Source organism: Cygnus olor, chromosome 3, assembly GCF_009769625.2.
Source record: "Cygnus olor isolate bCygOlo1 chromosome 3, bCygOlo1.pri.v2, whole genome shotgun sequence".
Classification (NCBI taxonomy): Eukaryota; Metazoa; Chordata; class Aves; order Anseriformes; family Anatidae; genus Cygnus; species Cygnus olor.
Window position 1 is genome coordinate 118,766,179 of NC_049171.1, and position 17,316 is coordinate 118,783,494.

The 17,316-nt window shown below is 38.7% G+C and overlaps 1 protein-coding gene across 2 annotated transcripts in view; it reads left to right on the plus strand.

The window, feature by feature from the left end:
• The window catches only part of EFEMP1 (EGF containing fibulin extracellular matrix protein 1), a 48,997-nt gene that overhangs the window by 20,025 nt on the left and 11,656 nt on the right, over nt 1–17,316 (plus strand). For both annotated transcript variants that reach the window (XM_040553380.1, XM_040553381.1), the window contains exon 5: nt 16,016–16,138. In XM_040553380.1, the coding sequence (XP_040409314.1) occupies nt 16,016–16,138 (123 nt within the window). The remainder of the gene's footprint in view (nt 1–16,015; nt 16,139–17,316) is intronic.

The window sequence follows — 17,316 nt, forward strand, 5'->3', positions numbered from 1 at the left end:
TGGTTCAGAGTTTGTCCAACAGCAGTACAGTGGAATCCTGATCTGTGACTAGAGCTTCTGTAAGCTAACAGCACAAAGAAATAAAATATGTTAGACCTCTTAAGCTTATACAATATGTTTGGCTTTGATTAGCCTTGGAAAGGGAAGCAAGTGTTGTGGACAGTGATTTGGATTGTTCAGGTTAAAAAAAGTCACAGTACAGGATTAGTGAAAAAAATCACTTTTAAATGCTTTTGCTTTAGCATTGTAAGCAATTCTCCCCACTGTCCTACTTGTAAGAAATTAACGTGTTTGTAAATGTGTGCTTTTCTTTTCCTTCACTATAAATTAACCGCCTCACTAATACATAGGTACCTATCTCCTTGCTTTACCTTTCAAATTCTATTCTTTGCTCTTGGCATTACTTGGATATAAGAAGTATCCTCTAGATTCATCTTCCGTTAGTTCATCTCTAGCCTCATCGGTTATTGGAAAATAGCACTTTCATGACAAAAGAGCCAGAAGTCATTTTTTGCCATCCAGCATGTGAATGAGCATGGTGTGGACTTTTCCCCTGAAGTGCACAGCTGCAAAGCCAAGTGGACAATCAGTCACTGGAATTAAATCCATCTGGAAGGTATTTGAAGCAGCAAGACATCTATGAAAAACTTAAGCGTGATGGACAGCTTTTTCCAATAGCTTTGATGGAAGTTTGAATTGAGAAATCTCTTCTCTCACCCTGCAAGAAGTTATAAGCAAAATATATTTTGACCAACCAATATTGGCCTGTATTCAACAGCATATGAGGCCCTTATGTTCCCCTGTAGGCTTGTGCTCATTAGTTAACCTCTCCAACAGTCATGGAAAGGCTAGATTAGATGTTAACCAAACGTTTATAACTGTCTATATAGTGCTAGAGACAACTGGGCGCTGAAACAGTTATGCAGAGTGATGTGCTGATAATGTTCTGGGCATCCCTCAGAACGCTGAGATGCAGACAGGCTACATATCCCTGCCGGTTAGCTCATACACACAATTTGCAAGAAAATCAGAATCTTTGACCACATGCCTTTCAGAGAGGGGAAGGAATCAACTGAAAACCAAGCCAAATACCTTCTGAAAAAAATGGGGGGAGGGCCTCACAGCTACCTTGTCAAGGAGGGTGTCTAAAGCTTCCTGCACATCTTTCTTTCTGGGGCCACAAGTAAGAGAAATATCTTACAACACAAAGTTGTGGGTTTTGTTTGTTTGTTTGTTTGTTTTGTTTTTAAAGCATATTGAATCTGTCAGGGCCTGTTTCTTCCCTTCCCCATATTTGCTACAAAAACAATTCCTATTTATTCCTGCAGGTCTCTGGAGGCAAAAAGCCTGGTTTGAATGGGCATCTGTATGAGCAGCTGTCTCACAGGAGACCTCCTCCTACATGCATCCTAGGCTCGGTGCTGCTGGTGCTTTCAGTGCCCACCAGTGACCCAGAGCCAGAAAGACTTGCCTCATATTGAGCATCTGCTAATACTAGTGTGCTTCTTGAGGACCGAAATGGTTAATTCCTCGCTATCCTGAGCTATACTGCCTATTTAATGTCAACATCTTCTGGGGAGCGCCTACACTTTGTCACAACCACAAATAGTTTCAAAAACAACAATTTTCTGTAACTGTGTTGTGAACTACTCTTTCTGGAATTTCACCAGTGTACAGAGTAGAATGGATGTTCAGAGGAGCTTCTTGTCCTTTCACAACCATCTTGCAAAAGTTGGTGTTCTCACCAAACTCTTTTGACAGCATGTTTCTCAATGCTCACTTACCTGCATTCTGTACTTTTTAAGATCATCCTGAGACTTGCACAGTGCTGTATCTATTTTAGATTGTTTTTATTGGCAACTAATGTGTACTACCATGCACCCACGTGAACAAAATTACAGAGCCCAGACAACTTTTGTACAGAGTTCCTTTGGCTGCAGCTTCTCTGTGGGTTTCATTTGGCAGAAGTGATATCAAGCAGAAGTCTTTCCTTCAGCTTCTGATGTAAACTAAAATACACCTTATAAATAGAAAATACAGGCACTGAGAGCAGTGCCTTTGGGCAAACAGCCACCTTTGGGCTATGGGAAAAATTCAGTTAGATATGATTCATAAATATAATGAATAGGGTGCCATAAACTTGCTTTGCTCTTCACAAACAAAGATGCATTCTCTGCCTTGAAAAATTAGAAGGGCAGAACCCAGAGGAATAGAGAAAGAAAAACAGGAGGAAAGTAAAAGTGGGAGATTTAAGGCAGAGAAGAAATGGTTGGGTCATCAGAGTGGGAAGTACAGCTTTGAAGACCGTCAAAGAATACAAGTAAAACAAGGGGCTTTGTTAGGCAACAAATCCCTGTGCACCTCCCTTCTGATGAGCTCCAGGTTTAATTTTGCAAAACTCAGAGTGTAATACATTTCAAAAAGTAGTTAGTTTGCTCTTTAAGCTCTAGTTAAGTTGAAGGCTCCTATTGATTACAGCTGGAGCTGGATCAAGCTTGTGCTGTGTTCTCCTGGCAGACTCTCATTTGTAAATACCTTTCATCTCATCCAGCAGTGATAATGATGTGCTTAGATGATGTGGCAGCAATTATTTAGCTGCTGCATAAGGTTTTCTGCTTTACACTAGCCAAGTACCCTAGAATCAGTCCATAGAAAGGGCTATTTGCATTTTCATTAAATCTTATCATTTCATTGGAAGAAATTGTAACAGCTCTACTGTTGTTTAAGAAATCATTTCGTTTCTTTCTTCACTCCTACTGATAAATTTGGAAGCAAAGGGCCCTATTCTGTCTTATTTAGCAAGTTTAAACATGTCACAAAATAGCTTTGTTTTCTGATAGCACACCTCAAGGCAAAACCCCTCAAAACTTCCATTTTCCCCAGTTTTTGAGCATCCTGTCTACCAACCAGCAGAAAAAAAGGAGGTGGGGGGGCTGTGTAGGCCCTGGTTACTCTCTGAATGGATTTACACACTTGCTTAATACCATGTAAATACCGGAAAATAAAGCATGGATCTTGTCAAACTGAAGAAGTTAGCAAATATAGAGCATTAGAAACAGCACTAATAGCAAATAGAGCTGAAGTATCTACTGCCAAGTCAGTGAGAGCTCCCACGTCCTGCCTGGCAATCACTCTAAATACATCCTTTCTCCCACTTCATCTGACCTTTCCAGGCCAGCAATGTTGTGTGTTAGTTTAATATTTTAAAACTGGAACTTTACTGGTATTTGGCCTACTTTTTTCTATTTATTTTCTAAACAAATGGTAGCCACTCCCTCTTCCAACTAACCTTTTAAGCTTCGCCAGAAATCTGTGAAGATCACAAGGTATAAAAAAGAAATCACATGCTCAGGCAAACAAAAGAAGGTTGCTGCATTTCACCATCCCGACAGCCCTGTGAACAGACTTCAGGAATACTCTGCTTATGCTAGGAAACACTGCCGAAATCTCATTGTCAGTGAAAGTGCCAGGATTATGGTAGCACAGCATCTATTCCGAGGCAACTTCCCAGCCAAAGACCAGAAAAAAAAGAAAAGGGAAAAGCTGTCCCAGTTGCTACTTCTATTTGATTGTGCAAAGGCAGCTGGGCAGTCAGATCCCTAGCCTGAGAGCAGAGTTGATCGCAATTTTAATGCAAAGTAATTTGGAAGAAAAAATAGCTCTCTAAAAAACAGAAGTTTCCTTGGGAAATGTTAGTTTTTATTTATTACTGGCTCATTGAAAGAACAAAGTATTTTTCAGCGTCTTTTTTCTTTTTTGTTCCCAAACACAGAAAAAATGTGGCTAAACCCCAGAAAAATCTTAGCTCAGATCCAAAAATAATAATAATTCTCAGTTTCAAAAACCTGACAAAAAATCCTAAAAGAACAACAAATACTTCCCAAGCACCACTCCAGCTTCCAGCCTTCAGTAGACTACATGCCCTCCAGCATCATTTCAGGCACCCTTCTTGTCTGGCCCCGCTCTGCCCACAGCAGTTGCCCTTGAGCTCCCATCCTGCTCTCACTACATTCCAGCCACGTACAAGCCCAGCAGAACACATTCTGCTGCACTACACGTACCATCTCAGCGCTTCCTATCTCGTCATTCTTCTGACAGCTCAAGTTATACTTTGAATTGGAAAAATGGCAGCAAAACAGACAGACATTGACAGGTACTTACCAGCTCTCCGGTCAGAAAGTGAGCATGGAAGCACCTTGGTCATCAAACCAGATCACACTGCTGGTCTTGAATTATAATAGTGTTTAATAAACACTACTTCTGTAAGTGAAAAACAGCTGCATTAGTGGGGCTCTTATCTATGTGCCTTGCTCCTTCCCCATTCTTTTCTTTAGCTTCCACTTAGTCCCCCGTATCATGATGCATCTTTAACTTTTATGTTCATTTTTCTTCATAAATATTCATTCTGCCTTTTATTTTCTTTTACCTTCAAAGAGGAAGTTTCTCTTTCCCTGCTGCCTTTCCCTCTTTTGATCCTGCTTGACTTCATCTCATGTATGTTCTCTTTCAAACTGAGGATTTTTAAACTTCATTTTAAGCCTTCTTCGTGTTAAGAATTACATGAAAATTTGGATTTTCCACTTAAATTTAAATGGAGAGCCACCTAATGCAAATGTGAGGTTCTTAAGGCAAGGCAGACAGAAATGTACAAGAGACGGTTCCTGGTGTTTTTGTTAGATCAATACCATATAATACTGCTTGTTTGTAGCATAGTCAAATTCACATTGTCACAGCAATCTTAACTTCTGCACATCCATTTCACTTCACTTGAACTGTGCAACCTGAACATTGTGTTTTTCTATCCAAGCTCTTCCAATCCCCTCCCTTCCCTAGAGTATATTTTGGACCAAATCAAGTGATGTGTCTTTTTTAAGTACTATTTCCATAATTTGCTTTTATTATTCTATCACTCAAAAGTTAGAGAAGGCATGGAAGTGAATTTCTTTTAACCATTTCATTTTGATTTCATGAGAAGGTAAAATACAGGCCAGTGGCCTTTGCTTATACTTTAAAAATAGCTAAGTTTTGGATACGTTTCTCCAAAACAGAGCATCTGTGAGTGCATACAGCAACACTAAAAGAAACACATGTAGGAAAAATTCATAACTAAATAGTGCTTTCAAAGGCATTTCTGAAGTTGGAACAGCATCAGGAATCTGCTTATTTACGTAGGGAGCTGTGGAGATTGCAGAGTGTTGGTACTGCCAACAGATAGGATGATTAGTGCTAAAAACAATATCATTTAGATAAGCCTTCTCCTTCTGATAGTTGCTATTGAACTCGACTTGAACTTAAATGTTCTCAACTTGAGGACTACAGTTCCTAAAACAGCTCATTCAGCCTGCAAAGGCATAAGGAGAATAAGATTTTATTGATAAAATTCATCCCTTATATCAAATATCTTCAGTTCCTTATCTTTTATCTTAAGTCCCTTATATTTTAAGGCCACTTTTTCTTACATGAGCAAAGGGCAGGTGTGGGTTCATGAGCTATGTCCATACAACCAAAAAAATCAGGCTATTGTATTTCAGAATAGGGTTGGATATTACAACTCCTGCTCAGTGCATCAGTTTGCTTTCTGCATTAATTAGATGTTGTTCTGTTGATAACTAGCTGCTTTACTGTTGGAAGGCCATGCATACCATAGAAGCATCACACAGACAGACGAGGCTTTCACCAAACTGCATCCCCTGTTGCAGTGCCTTTGCCAGCAACTCCCACAAGGAGATGCCTCCCTCACAGTAAGGAGACGCTTGATTCCTCACAAGAGCAAGTCTGGTTAGGACTAAAACAATTTAAGACATGCCAGCATGAAAAGAAAGGAGGATTTTTGCAGGAACTGATATTCTGAGGCCACACAGAAAAAAGCTGGGGTTCGAAGTGTGCTCTGAAGCACACTTTTTGGGTAGGATCTTAGTGTTTTCCTTTGCAGGGACCCAGCAGCTACCACTGTAAGTGCTGTGAAAGGGCTTGCACAGATTTAATAAGCAATTCTTCAACTTCCTAATTAAAAACCACAATAAGCTTTCAGGCCTTTATTTCCCTAATATTACAGGTTGTAGCAGTAATATTTTGTTCAGTCAAGCCTAGCTAAAGGAAAATGCTTATGAGGTTTCCAAGGAGAGAAATAAACAAAATGGAAATGAATAGGGAACTTGGAACTTTTAAGTGTATGTAATTAAGAAAAAAAATACATCCTTCAGATAATTCTGGAAACTATTAGGAGATATTCATAATTCATAACCAGTTGTTTGGTTTTCTTTCAAGCAAGGGGGCAGCTTTACATCAAACACTGACTAGCTTTTCCATTAACTTGAATAAACAAAACAGTATGCTTCAAGTTAAGTGAACATCTTTTTCTTTTTTTTTTTTTTCTTTTTTAATAACTGGATGAATTAAAGAATAAGAACAAGACATTTACTTTTCAAATAGGAAATTAGTTTGCATGCTATTTCTTCATGTTAAAAATACTTTGGAACACTCACAAAAAAAATGTTAAACTGAATTTATGGAAATGTTCCATATCAGTTTTGAAGATGATATGCCAGATGTCGGGGAGAACTCTTTCATCTGCAATAATGGAATAGTTTAATCCACCCTTGTTGTTTTTGAGTATAGTCCAAATGTATTGGTCATCATGGGTGGGTGATCCTCACTTAGGCAGGCATGAACCAAAAAGCACAAGTTGTTAGACCTCTAGCACAAAATCACAAGAAAGCAACAGCAGGAAATACTCTACTGAAAGTAAAAATAAGCTATTGCAATGTAAATCAAAAAAGGTTTACCATTATGACAACTCACATTTTGAAGCACTCTGAGACTTGCAGATGCATTGCACTGAATTATTGGATTGTAACTTGAAAGCAAGCATGCCCCCATTTATGGCCCCATTAGAAATAAGCAAAAAATATAAGTTGTAAATACATATAGATCAAAAACGTTGAATATTTGCCTTTTTAATGAGCAGGGAGAGTAATAATTAATATTTCGTTCTATTGAAGAAAAAAGTGCTCTTCCCTTTGAGAAGTTTTAAACACAGATGTATGTTACACCTGTGGTTCTTATTTTTATGAATATAGGTTGAAGTACCATGGATAGAAAAACCTATTGTCTCTTGGCAATAGTTTTTTTTTATGGCCTTGTATTAGACTAATGTTGTTGTCACATTAACCATACTACTTTTAATTATAACAATCACTTTAATTACTATTACTTGAATGATGTTTTACATGTAGCATTCATTTAATTTAGTATGTTTGTGGTTGGATAACAAAGTGTATCTTTTTAGCAGAACACATTCCTACAGGTTTTGTTGAGACATGGTTTGTACTGGCAGGGGCCCGGAGAAGTATCCAGCCCATGGCAGGAGTTGTTTAAGTCACAGTACAGTCCTAGGCTTTTTAACTTCCCATACCATTTCCAGCATGGACAGCTACCGTGCAGAAGACATATGAGCAGAATATGTTTGGGCACTGATTCAGGTTGAACACCCTTATCTTGTTACCACTGAAGTGCTGTCCTGAACTTGATAATTTAAATACTTTCTTAAGGATAGAAAAAAATGTGTTCGGTTGCATATGGCATCTCAGTCTTGATCATAGTCAAAAGTAATCTCAGAATCAAAAGCAGTTTACCTTTTGCACTGCAATTTACAGACTGCCTGGCATACTCTTCTAGAGAAGGAAGCTAGCACCACAGATGGAGGCAAAGTGGAGAAGAAAGGAAGTAATGCATCAATTCAAAGCTTCATTCATTTTCGTTTTTTTTTTCAGCTGCCTACCACTCCCAAACAAACATGTGGGAGATGTTCTAGCGCTGAAAGCTATGGCTCACTCCTTTATTTAGCTATTCTATGTGATAAGTCAATTCAGTTTGGACATACCAAAGACAATACATAATTGTGACAAAGTACTGCAGTCCAGACTTGATTATTACAGCTTGATCCTTTGTTAACTCTGTTGAGTAAATAGAGGAAGGATGCTTTTCCTGTACCTTCATATTCATGAAGTCACTGTGGTTGGGTAACTTTCCCAAATTCATAGTAGTTGCTAGCACTTTTTCAGCCCAAATATAGAAATCATGCAAGGAACTATGAAGTTGCACTGCATTAGATTTCCTCCACACACACACACACACCACATTTTCTACATTAATACTTTGCATTAGCTCTAGTCTGTTATGCCATGGTGTCCAGGAGTACTAAAAGACAAATCTACAAGGAGCTCACTTTGCTATACGCACAAATTTATGAGAGGGAATGTTTCGGCTTACCAAAAGAAGTTACACCATTTTTCATGAAAATCATTTTAATTTAAACATTCTACCTCACATATTTGCTTAAATATAGGTCTTGGCTCCTGCATATGTTTTTCTTGTGCAAACAAGCATTTGTGCAGGTTACCTTTGCTCAACTGTGAAAGCTCGTTACCAGGGCAATCGGTCCAATATACTTAACATGAAAGGGCCAAAGGAAAATTTAAAAGGGAAAGAGAAAAAACAGCAATAAGAAGGGAGTTTATGGGCTGCTACGGTGTTATACAGAATTATAGACGCTACCTCATGACACCAGTGGATAGTGAGTGCACTGTTACAGCGCAGGTCTCTGCTATTAACAGGTTCTGCCACTCCAGAAGTGAGAAATTCCTCCAAATATTTGGTCTCTTGGTACCTACTCACCTAATGTTATGTAACAAATTTTCTGCTGGTATTTACCACCACAAAACGCAGCCTCCCAACACCAATGAGTTAAAAGTTGTCTGGGCATCCAGCCCAGATGAATAACATCCCAAATGTTGAAGGAAGTAGCAAGGGAAATAGAAAAGCCTTTGACAGAAATTGTTGATAGCTTGCTAAGGCTGGGGAGGGAACCAGGGAATTTGGAGGTTGCTAATGTTGTTCCTATGTGTAAGAAAGGATCAGGGAGGATCCAGGAAACGACATAGCAGTGAGCTTGGCTTCAGTTGCAAGAACAATATAAGAAACATAAATAAGGGACCGAATACTTAATTTGGTAAAATAAAGTAAGCCTATGCTAATGGAAGAACTGTAGTGCTCTAATTTCTTCAAATATTTTACTCTCACCTGGTTATTTCTGAGAAATACTCATAAAACATCTAACAGGCAGAGAAAGAAAGCTAATGAAAGGGACAAAGTGAAAGGAATTACAGAAGCCTGAAGCTAAGTAAGTTGTCCAAGATACCTGCAATGCTGTGGAGATCGTTGTATGTCTGATATCAGACTCACTGGTGCCATTGCTTCCGTGGGAGGCGATGTTTTCAGTTCAGATGTAGCTATTAGAAAAATAGACTGAGTCATTTTCTGCTCTCACTCACACTGAGAGCTCAGAAAATTTAAACTGATTAACCAAAATATTTTGCATTTACATTCAAAACATTGACAATGACAAGTGCAACACTGACATTGGTGGAGTTATTCTGGGTTTTGATTTGCACAAACCATTCAGGAGCTGGTTCGCTGGCACTGCTCAGCAAGGACAGAAGAATTTGGATCCCATCAGGTCATTAGAGAGGTGTCTTTTTGATCTGGTGGAATATTCTGCTTACAGGATTGCTACAGACCAGAACAGAGAAAACGACCCACAAACATTATCTGACTGGTTTGAGGAGATGACTATACAAACAAGGAGAGCATGAAGACGATGTAGTCAGTTGCGGTACATTGAGAGCCAGTGAGCAGCAAGAAGCCAAGCACCCCAGTCCCAAGAGTAAAACATATTTGAGCTAGTTAAGAATACAGGTCTCCAGCTCTGAGCACAACATGCAGGTACGAGATAGAAGAGAAAAGATTTAAGTGGCTTAAATCAAAGGATAGATGTGGACCGGATTTTTTCTAAAAAAGCTTGAAGCACTGATGAAATGCATCCCATGTATTTATGTACTTCTCATAATGATATGAAAAAAATTATGGAGATTAAGCTGTTGCATAAGTGAGCAAGCAGCATGAGTCAGGGGGTTTGGGAAAAATGAGTCACAGCACGAAGGGAATCAAGCCAGGTTTGTAGCTCAGAAAGAGACTAGGAAAGAATTTTATGGATGTAGATAAGAGCCTGACAGAATGGATTGCAGGGAAGAAGTAGAAAAACTAACTAACTCTAAAGCAGGGAACCATACACTAGATTTAGAGAAAGCTATAGCTAAAAGCAGGTCAAGCAAAATTTTTGTACACAACTAGTGGTTGAAATATAGAGCAGGCTGCCAAAGTCAGCAATGGAAGGACATAATTGTGTAAATCACTTCAAGAGGGAGTGTGGGTACATTTTTGGAAAATGAGGGAATCACTGGGCATAGCTATTAGTGAGGCTTGTGGAATTAAAACTATGAAATGCAAGTTGATTTATATTTTGAAGGAATATAAGAGCAAGATCTGTACCCCTCCGTGGTTCTCACATTTTTTTCTGTGGAAACTTCAAACAGTAACTTCTGGAAATCAGTGTCATCTTAATGAGCAGATGGTTATCAATATGAAAGTCTTCTAAAATGCACCTTCTCAAAGAGTCTGGAGATTATTGCAAAAGGCACTATTTATATTAGGATGAGTCATGGGGGTCTGATGGCCATATTTACCAAAGTACAGTCGATGACTTCCATAAACATTTCTGAAAGAGCAGTGTGCCTTACTGAGAGACCAGTCTCCTTAATTGTAATGTTCCTTTCCCCTTTCTCTACTGACTCCAACTCTTTAGATTAACTTAAGGTTTTTATGCAGCATTAATCATTGCAATTCCTGCACTCTCGCAGTGTTCCTCAAGGATAGAGTACTGTACCAACTAACCCATTTGGGGAACAGTAAGGTTTGACTGAGAACAAGCCTGCAAGATGCATACAAAGACTGTCATAATGCTTATATATAAGGGATCTAAATTACAACTGTTCAGAGAATCCAAGTTCTGAACTTTCTAATCCCACAAATGCTTGATTCTGAAACTGTAACCTTCTGTCAGGGTAGTATTCTGGATGTAACACCCATAAGCAACATAGGGAGATTAAAGCACTCAATCCCAATACCAATGTAATAAATATTGTTAAAATTTATAACTATTTAAAGTAAGAAGACATCCCCATAACACCAGTTCACTCTCAGGTGGCCTACAGAAAGGCTATGTAATTATCTGAGTTCAATTATTACAATGATCAAGATGCTGAAGATAACCCAGCTCAATTTTCAAATACGTAAGATCTGCAAAAGGATTGATAAAGACACCCAAGTTATTTCAAAGGAAATTGTTCAACTACAGAGGCTGTGACTGTCCAGAGAACAACTGTCCAGGAATAAAATGGCTTTAGCCACAACTGAATGCATCTTGACTCCACTGAGGTCAGGCCAGGTAGCCTGGCTAACCAGAGATGTAAAGATTTGCTTTACAGTGTTTTGACATGCAAGAGAATGAATTAAACCTCTATCACAAAATACACATTTACATTAAAGCTCATATTAGAACTCATAGGCTCAAAGCAACATCTGTCTCATGATAGCTTCCCTTAAAGGCCCCTGGATTTTCATACTGGAGAAGCAACCAGTGGAGTCGAGAGGAGAAGTCCTAGCTGTGGTGTTTGTTCAGGCATGGTTGGTCAGAGAGAACGGAGAGCTCAGCTGCCCAGCAGTGCTCTTTGCTGTCATGAGCTCAGCTACTCAACCTTTTACATCTCTTTTTTATTTGTCTTTTATGTAAGCAAATGTCAACTGGTCACAGCATCAATAGCAGGGTAGTTATCGATTATTTGAGCAACATCTTAGATACGCTGAGTTTAAGAGTTCATTTATATTTCATATGTTGCCTGCATCAATGATCAAATGCCAACCAAGTTCTTCAACAATTTAATACAAACCTACAGCTCTTGTTTATCCATAGTGAACAGCACAAACTTTTAAAAGATTAGTTGAGATTAGAAAATACAAAGAAATAAAGAAAGAAGGATGCTAAGAGAAGATCATTTTCATTACAGGTTACCAATGTAATTTAAATTGCCTACCTGGGTGAGCAGATGTGTAATATGTAGAAATGATATTTATATAGAGGTGTCAAGGAAAGAGTTGAAAGTGTTTTCAAGGTAGAGATTACAAGGTACTTGCTTGAGATAGAAGCTTCAGCTATAGCATCAGTTGCCGGAACACAGAAACAAACTTTGTCATGATGACACTAAATTTGGAAAAGAGGATGCAAATGAAAGATGCTCAAGAATGAGCTTGTAAAAGCCCGTTATTTTCTTTCTAGATCTGTTTCTTATACTGCACTCATCACTGTGGTATCTTGAGTGCTTTCCAGTAGTGCATTAAGCAACATGACAAACATCTGTCACATTTGTTCTCTCACCCTCTCCCCAGAGAGACAAGTGTGTGCAGTGGAGTGTCTTGTTTTAATTTTTTTAATTATTATAAACACACATGCACGTACACACATTATTAAACATTCATGCTAGAGAGGAAAGGTCAAACAAATTTATCTTGCTCTCAGGATTAAAGCTGGTGAGCTCTGTGATGTTCCTATAGGAGTTTCTATCACAGCCTTGCCCCAGCTTGCTATGCCTTCACACACGTCAAATCAATCTGGTCGTGGGTGTTTGCAATAGGTGGAAACCAGAAGGATGGCTTCCCAATATCCTCATTTACTTTTCACATTTAAATCCAGGGATTTTGTCAAGGAAGATCAAATGGAATGAGATGGTAAGATTTAAGGAAAAACACATGCTTTGTGTAATCACTGTTTCATCCCAGTATTTATTGCATTTGATACAGATTAAAGTAGGAATTGACGCAGCTTCCAGATCCCTGTCAGGATCAGAGGGCACTGTGCAACTTGTGATAAATAAGCTAGGAATCTAACAGATTGGAAAACTGATATAAACTGGAAAAACAAGCTCTTACAATTATGAAAAGGCGACCTTGGAGTTAGCAATTTTCATACAGTGGGGACATAAGTGAGAAAACAATCTGAAAGCTTCAGATTAGAGTTCAGTGAGGCTCTAAACAACTGCATGTAGGCAGTCTACCTACTCAAGAACCGTGAACAAACACATAAGTGCAAGTCCCAGGTCAATATTGGCAATGCCACTGCAACATTATGCTACTTTATATGGGGGGAAAAAGCATGTGTTTGTGTCTATTGGTAAATAACACCCCTGAGAAAAATGGTGCTGATCTACCTCATCCCAAGCATTGATGTTGCCTCCTTCGATGACTTCCACTACTCCATTGCTTGAATAACTTTCAGGACAATTAGAAAAAAAATGTTTCTCTAGTGGAGGATGATTAAGGTCACAATGATGTGTGCCAAGAAGCTTAATATTTCTTTGGGCCTCACTAAGAGCATAGATGCAGAGATCTGTGCAGCAACATCACATTGCAAAATCCACCAATGCTTCTTTCCTTACACAAGGGCTGGGCTGCTTCTGGTATCACACCAATACAATTCACATTTGGCACCACTTTCAGCACTGAAATCTTCCACTCGCTTCCTCACCCTTGTATCAATCACAATAGTAGACATGGCTGTAATTATTGCAATACTAGAGATTTCAGAACTAAATGTTCCAGCACTGAAGCCCTCCTAGCATAGCTGCCTGTTGTTCTCCTCCCACAGTATTTTCCTTGACACACAATCCTCAGGCCATCAGCCTTCCCTTCATATTAGCAAGTCCTTAGCACAGACGTGAGCAGAAGTGCTCCAAGCAGGCCAGGCTGCTGCCCTTCCCCAGCGAAGGCCAGAAGCTCCTCTCCTGTCCGCCTTTACTTCCCACCTTAGGCAGTTCAGGGAAGATGCAGGTAAGGCCACAAAACAAGAGGGCTGGCATTCTCAAAGGGCTCCCATCAATACTTCTTCCCCCACATACCTCTTTGCCTAACAAGCCTAGGAACTATCTCAAAAGAAGCCATCCAAGAAAAACAGCCAAAATAGCAAAAAGTACCATGACAGTGCACAGTAAAAGCACGGATAAAATCCACCAAGCATATTCCACATACTGATCTGCATTTTCATGACATGTAGAAGGCAGACAGGACATACATAGACAGCCACAGCTGAGTTGCAGTCCAGTTCAGGACCCTAACTGGAGTTAGAAGCTTGGGAGAGCCCTAAAGGGCTCCTTGACACAAGCCGCATGAAAAGGCTGTTCCTATAAACACGGACCTTCGTGGCCACAGCATCAAGTCCTCCGAGAGTTTCTGAGTGAGGAGGCGGCTAGCAGGCAAACAGGACTTTAGAACAATTGTTTTTCTTTCAAACTGAACTTACGATTGGGAAAAAAATCAAAGATCCTGAGTGCATAAGTCAATCTAGCTTGTTTTGTTTTAGCTGAGTAGCTTATTATTCCATAGAAAAATAAACTAAATGGAAATCAAGCCGCGGATGCAAGTGACTACACAACAACTTAATGTATTGTAACTAACCCACCTTAAAAGCTAGCTTATGTTAAGTTCACTCATATATGAAGTTGCTATGGATCCAATTTTCTGTTCTGTACAATCCGCAACAGTGTGCGTACTTAAAAAAGAATTTCAACTGTTTGAGCGTTATAGCCCTTTTATTTTCAGCTTCTGCAGAAGGTAGGAGTACATGCAAAGCCCAGCGAAGTCCCTGCAAAGACTTGCATTGACTCCACTGTGCTTTGGCTCAAGCTTTTAATGATGTGTCAGGCTGGTATGAGGCAGCCAGATCTAGTCCCTGAAAATCTCTACACCTGAGAATGTGCTTTTCAGCTGTCACTGCAGAACAATGCGGTCAGCAAGTCCTGCAGCAGCACAACAGCTTTAGGACTGTTACTATGCAGAAATGCAAAGAGCAGGCTAACATAAAAGGACTTTATTTTTCCTGTCAGATAAAGAAAATGTATGTAAAATATTTGGGCATTTGAGGAAGGACAAACATTGAGAATCAATTCAAACTGTTGATGGTTTATTTTTTATTGAATCTTGTGGTCAAAATTGTTTTCATTTGCTATGTGAAAGAATCCATCATTTTTTCCAAAGCACCACCCAGAATCTGCCACTGGTGATGTTCTAACGTCCCAAGTGCCTATACAAATAGAGAGGTCAGCTGAGATTTGTAAACTAGAGATCATAAGTTTTAAGGAATTTGTTTATTCAGCCTAGAGTCTCCAAATTGTGTAGAATGCCAAAATTAAAAAGTCCTTTCACTGTACTGTGTCAGGTTACAATAAAAAGCTCTCTAACATTTTGGATGTTCGGATGAGAAAACAAATTGCAATTCCATTTTAAGCAAGTTATTTGTCAGCACATGCACTTTAATTATATTTAAGTACCTCCAGCATTTTCTAATGAATAGGCAAAATCAAGATGTTTTTATACTTGTATAAGCCTGCATTTAGTGTGAATGAAAAGCTACCTGAATTACACAGAAAAGTATCAGTCCAGTACTGCTAAAATACAAGCAGATGTACACTATTTCCAAATACTTTAACAGATTGAATTAGGAGAATTTTCATGGGAATGACAAGAGGCAGATCTCTTCCTGATGAGAAGGCCACCACACACCAAGTTCCAAGTTCCTCTCCAAAGTATGGGGTACGGGAACCATGCAAAAGGATCAGTCTTAGAAATATTTTGTTGTGCTAATACTAAAAAGTCATCTCATTCTTGAGAAACAGATGAACTACTTTTGCTGAAGTTTTCCAGAGTAATTCAGCATGCAACAAACAATCAGCACAGGAAAAAAAAAGTTAAATGATTTAAGTAGCATAAAGCTGCAAGACATCTATGAAAAGTTTTATAATGATAACTACAAATAATAATGGTATTTGACAAATTAAATGTGATTATTTAGAATAACCGTATCTGATACGTTTTCAAATGCAGTTAAAAGCTAATAGAAATCTGGTAACATTTTATATCCTGCAAATGGAATAAGCTTTGAGATCACTTCTTGAGTGTATTTCAAATTTGCTGCCTTCGTTTGTAAGTAGCCTGAAAATAGGGAAAACATTTCAACAGGTAACTCTAAGTAAGTTCTATGACTAATAGTGTATTTGCTCTTTTTATAAAGATATAGATGAATGTGCAACGGGAACCCATAATTGTAGAGCTGACCAAGTATGTGTCAATCTAAGAGGGTCCTTCAGCTGCCAGTGTCCTCCAGGGTATCAGAAACGAGGGGAGCAATGCGTTGGTAAGTCTTGCTTTAGACTAAATTATTTTCTTTTGTTACCTGAAGTTGCAAACTTTTATAACAAAATGCATGGGTATGTATACTGTACAATAGCTGTTTATTTTTAAAATGGAATGGAATAATTGCTTTATCACAATAATTAATCACAAAAGCATGTAACTAGAAACTATTTTAAGTATAATCAACACAGAGTTGAACTTCACAAGATTAATTTTCTTACTAGTTACCACTGTGTTTATTATTTGTATTGGGGTATTGCCTAATGTCCCAGATACAGTCAGAAGTCTTCTATAGCAGCGAAGTAAAATGTGTCTTTCCACTGACCTCAGTGAGATTTGAATCCAGATCTGCAGGACAAAGCCCTACCTTCACACAGACCTAATCCCTGCTCTGCAGAGCCCCCTTGCACAGTCTGTTTCAGTCTAGGTTTTATGAGTAGAAATGAAAGAGATGGAAACTCTGAATGCAGGTATATGATATTTGCAACTTATAAACCACTATGCTTTATTTCTTAGGCCAAAATCAACTGTTGGCACCTTTGGGACCTATACAAGTATAGCATTAAATTAAATCCAAGTGCAGCATAAACACTGCATCTTTCCTATTCCGTCCTCATTTGGGGACATAATGTGAAAGTGCCATTACTCTGTTCCTGCAGTCTTTCTTCAGCCTTTAGCACCTCTTTAATCACAATTTCAATGGATAAAATGGTTTTATAGGCACTCCAGTCTTAAGCCTTAGGTTTGTCAGGGATATTGAAAACAATTATGAAGTAGGAGAATCAAATGTATACATCATCAGGTGACATTCAAGACCACCTCTTCTAAGCACAAGACTGATTTTATGCAGCCTAGTAGAAAAGCTTTTTCGTTGTTGTTCTCAGAAAAACATGTTCTCTGTGCAAGAGTAGGATGAGTCATTTGGGAATGTAGGCACAGGAATAGCTTTGACAGGTCACTGATATATTTATTTTTAAACATGTTTTATCTAATTTTGTAGAACACTGTATTACTGCTGTGCAGTAGCACTTTTAATGTCAAGACCCAGGCTACTACCTGAAAACCCTACTAGACATCTTACAGCTCTCAAAAGAAGCAGTATGATACACCCTTCTATCTACATGTGAATACAGTTATGCATCTAAATCCACACATGAAGAGGTCAGGAAAGCAAGATTT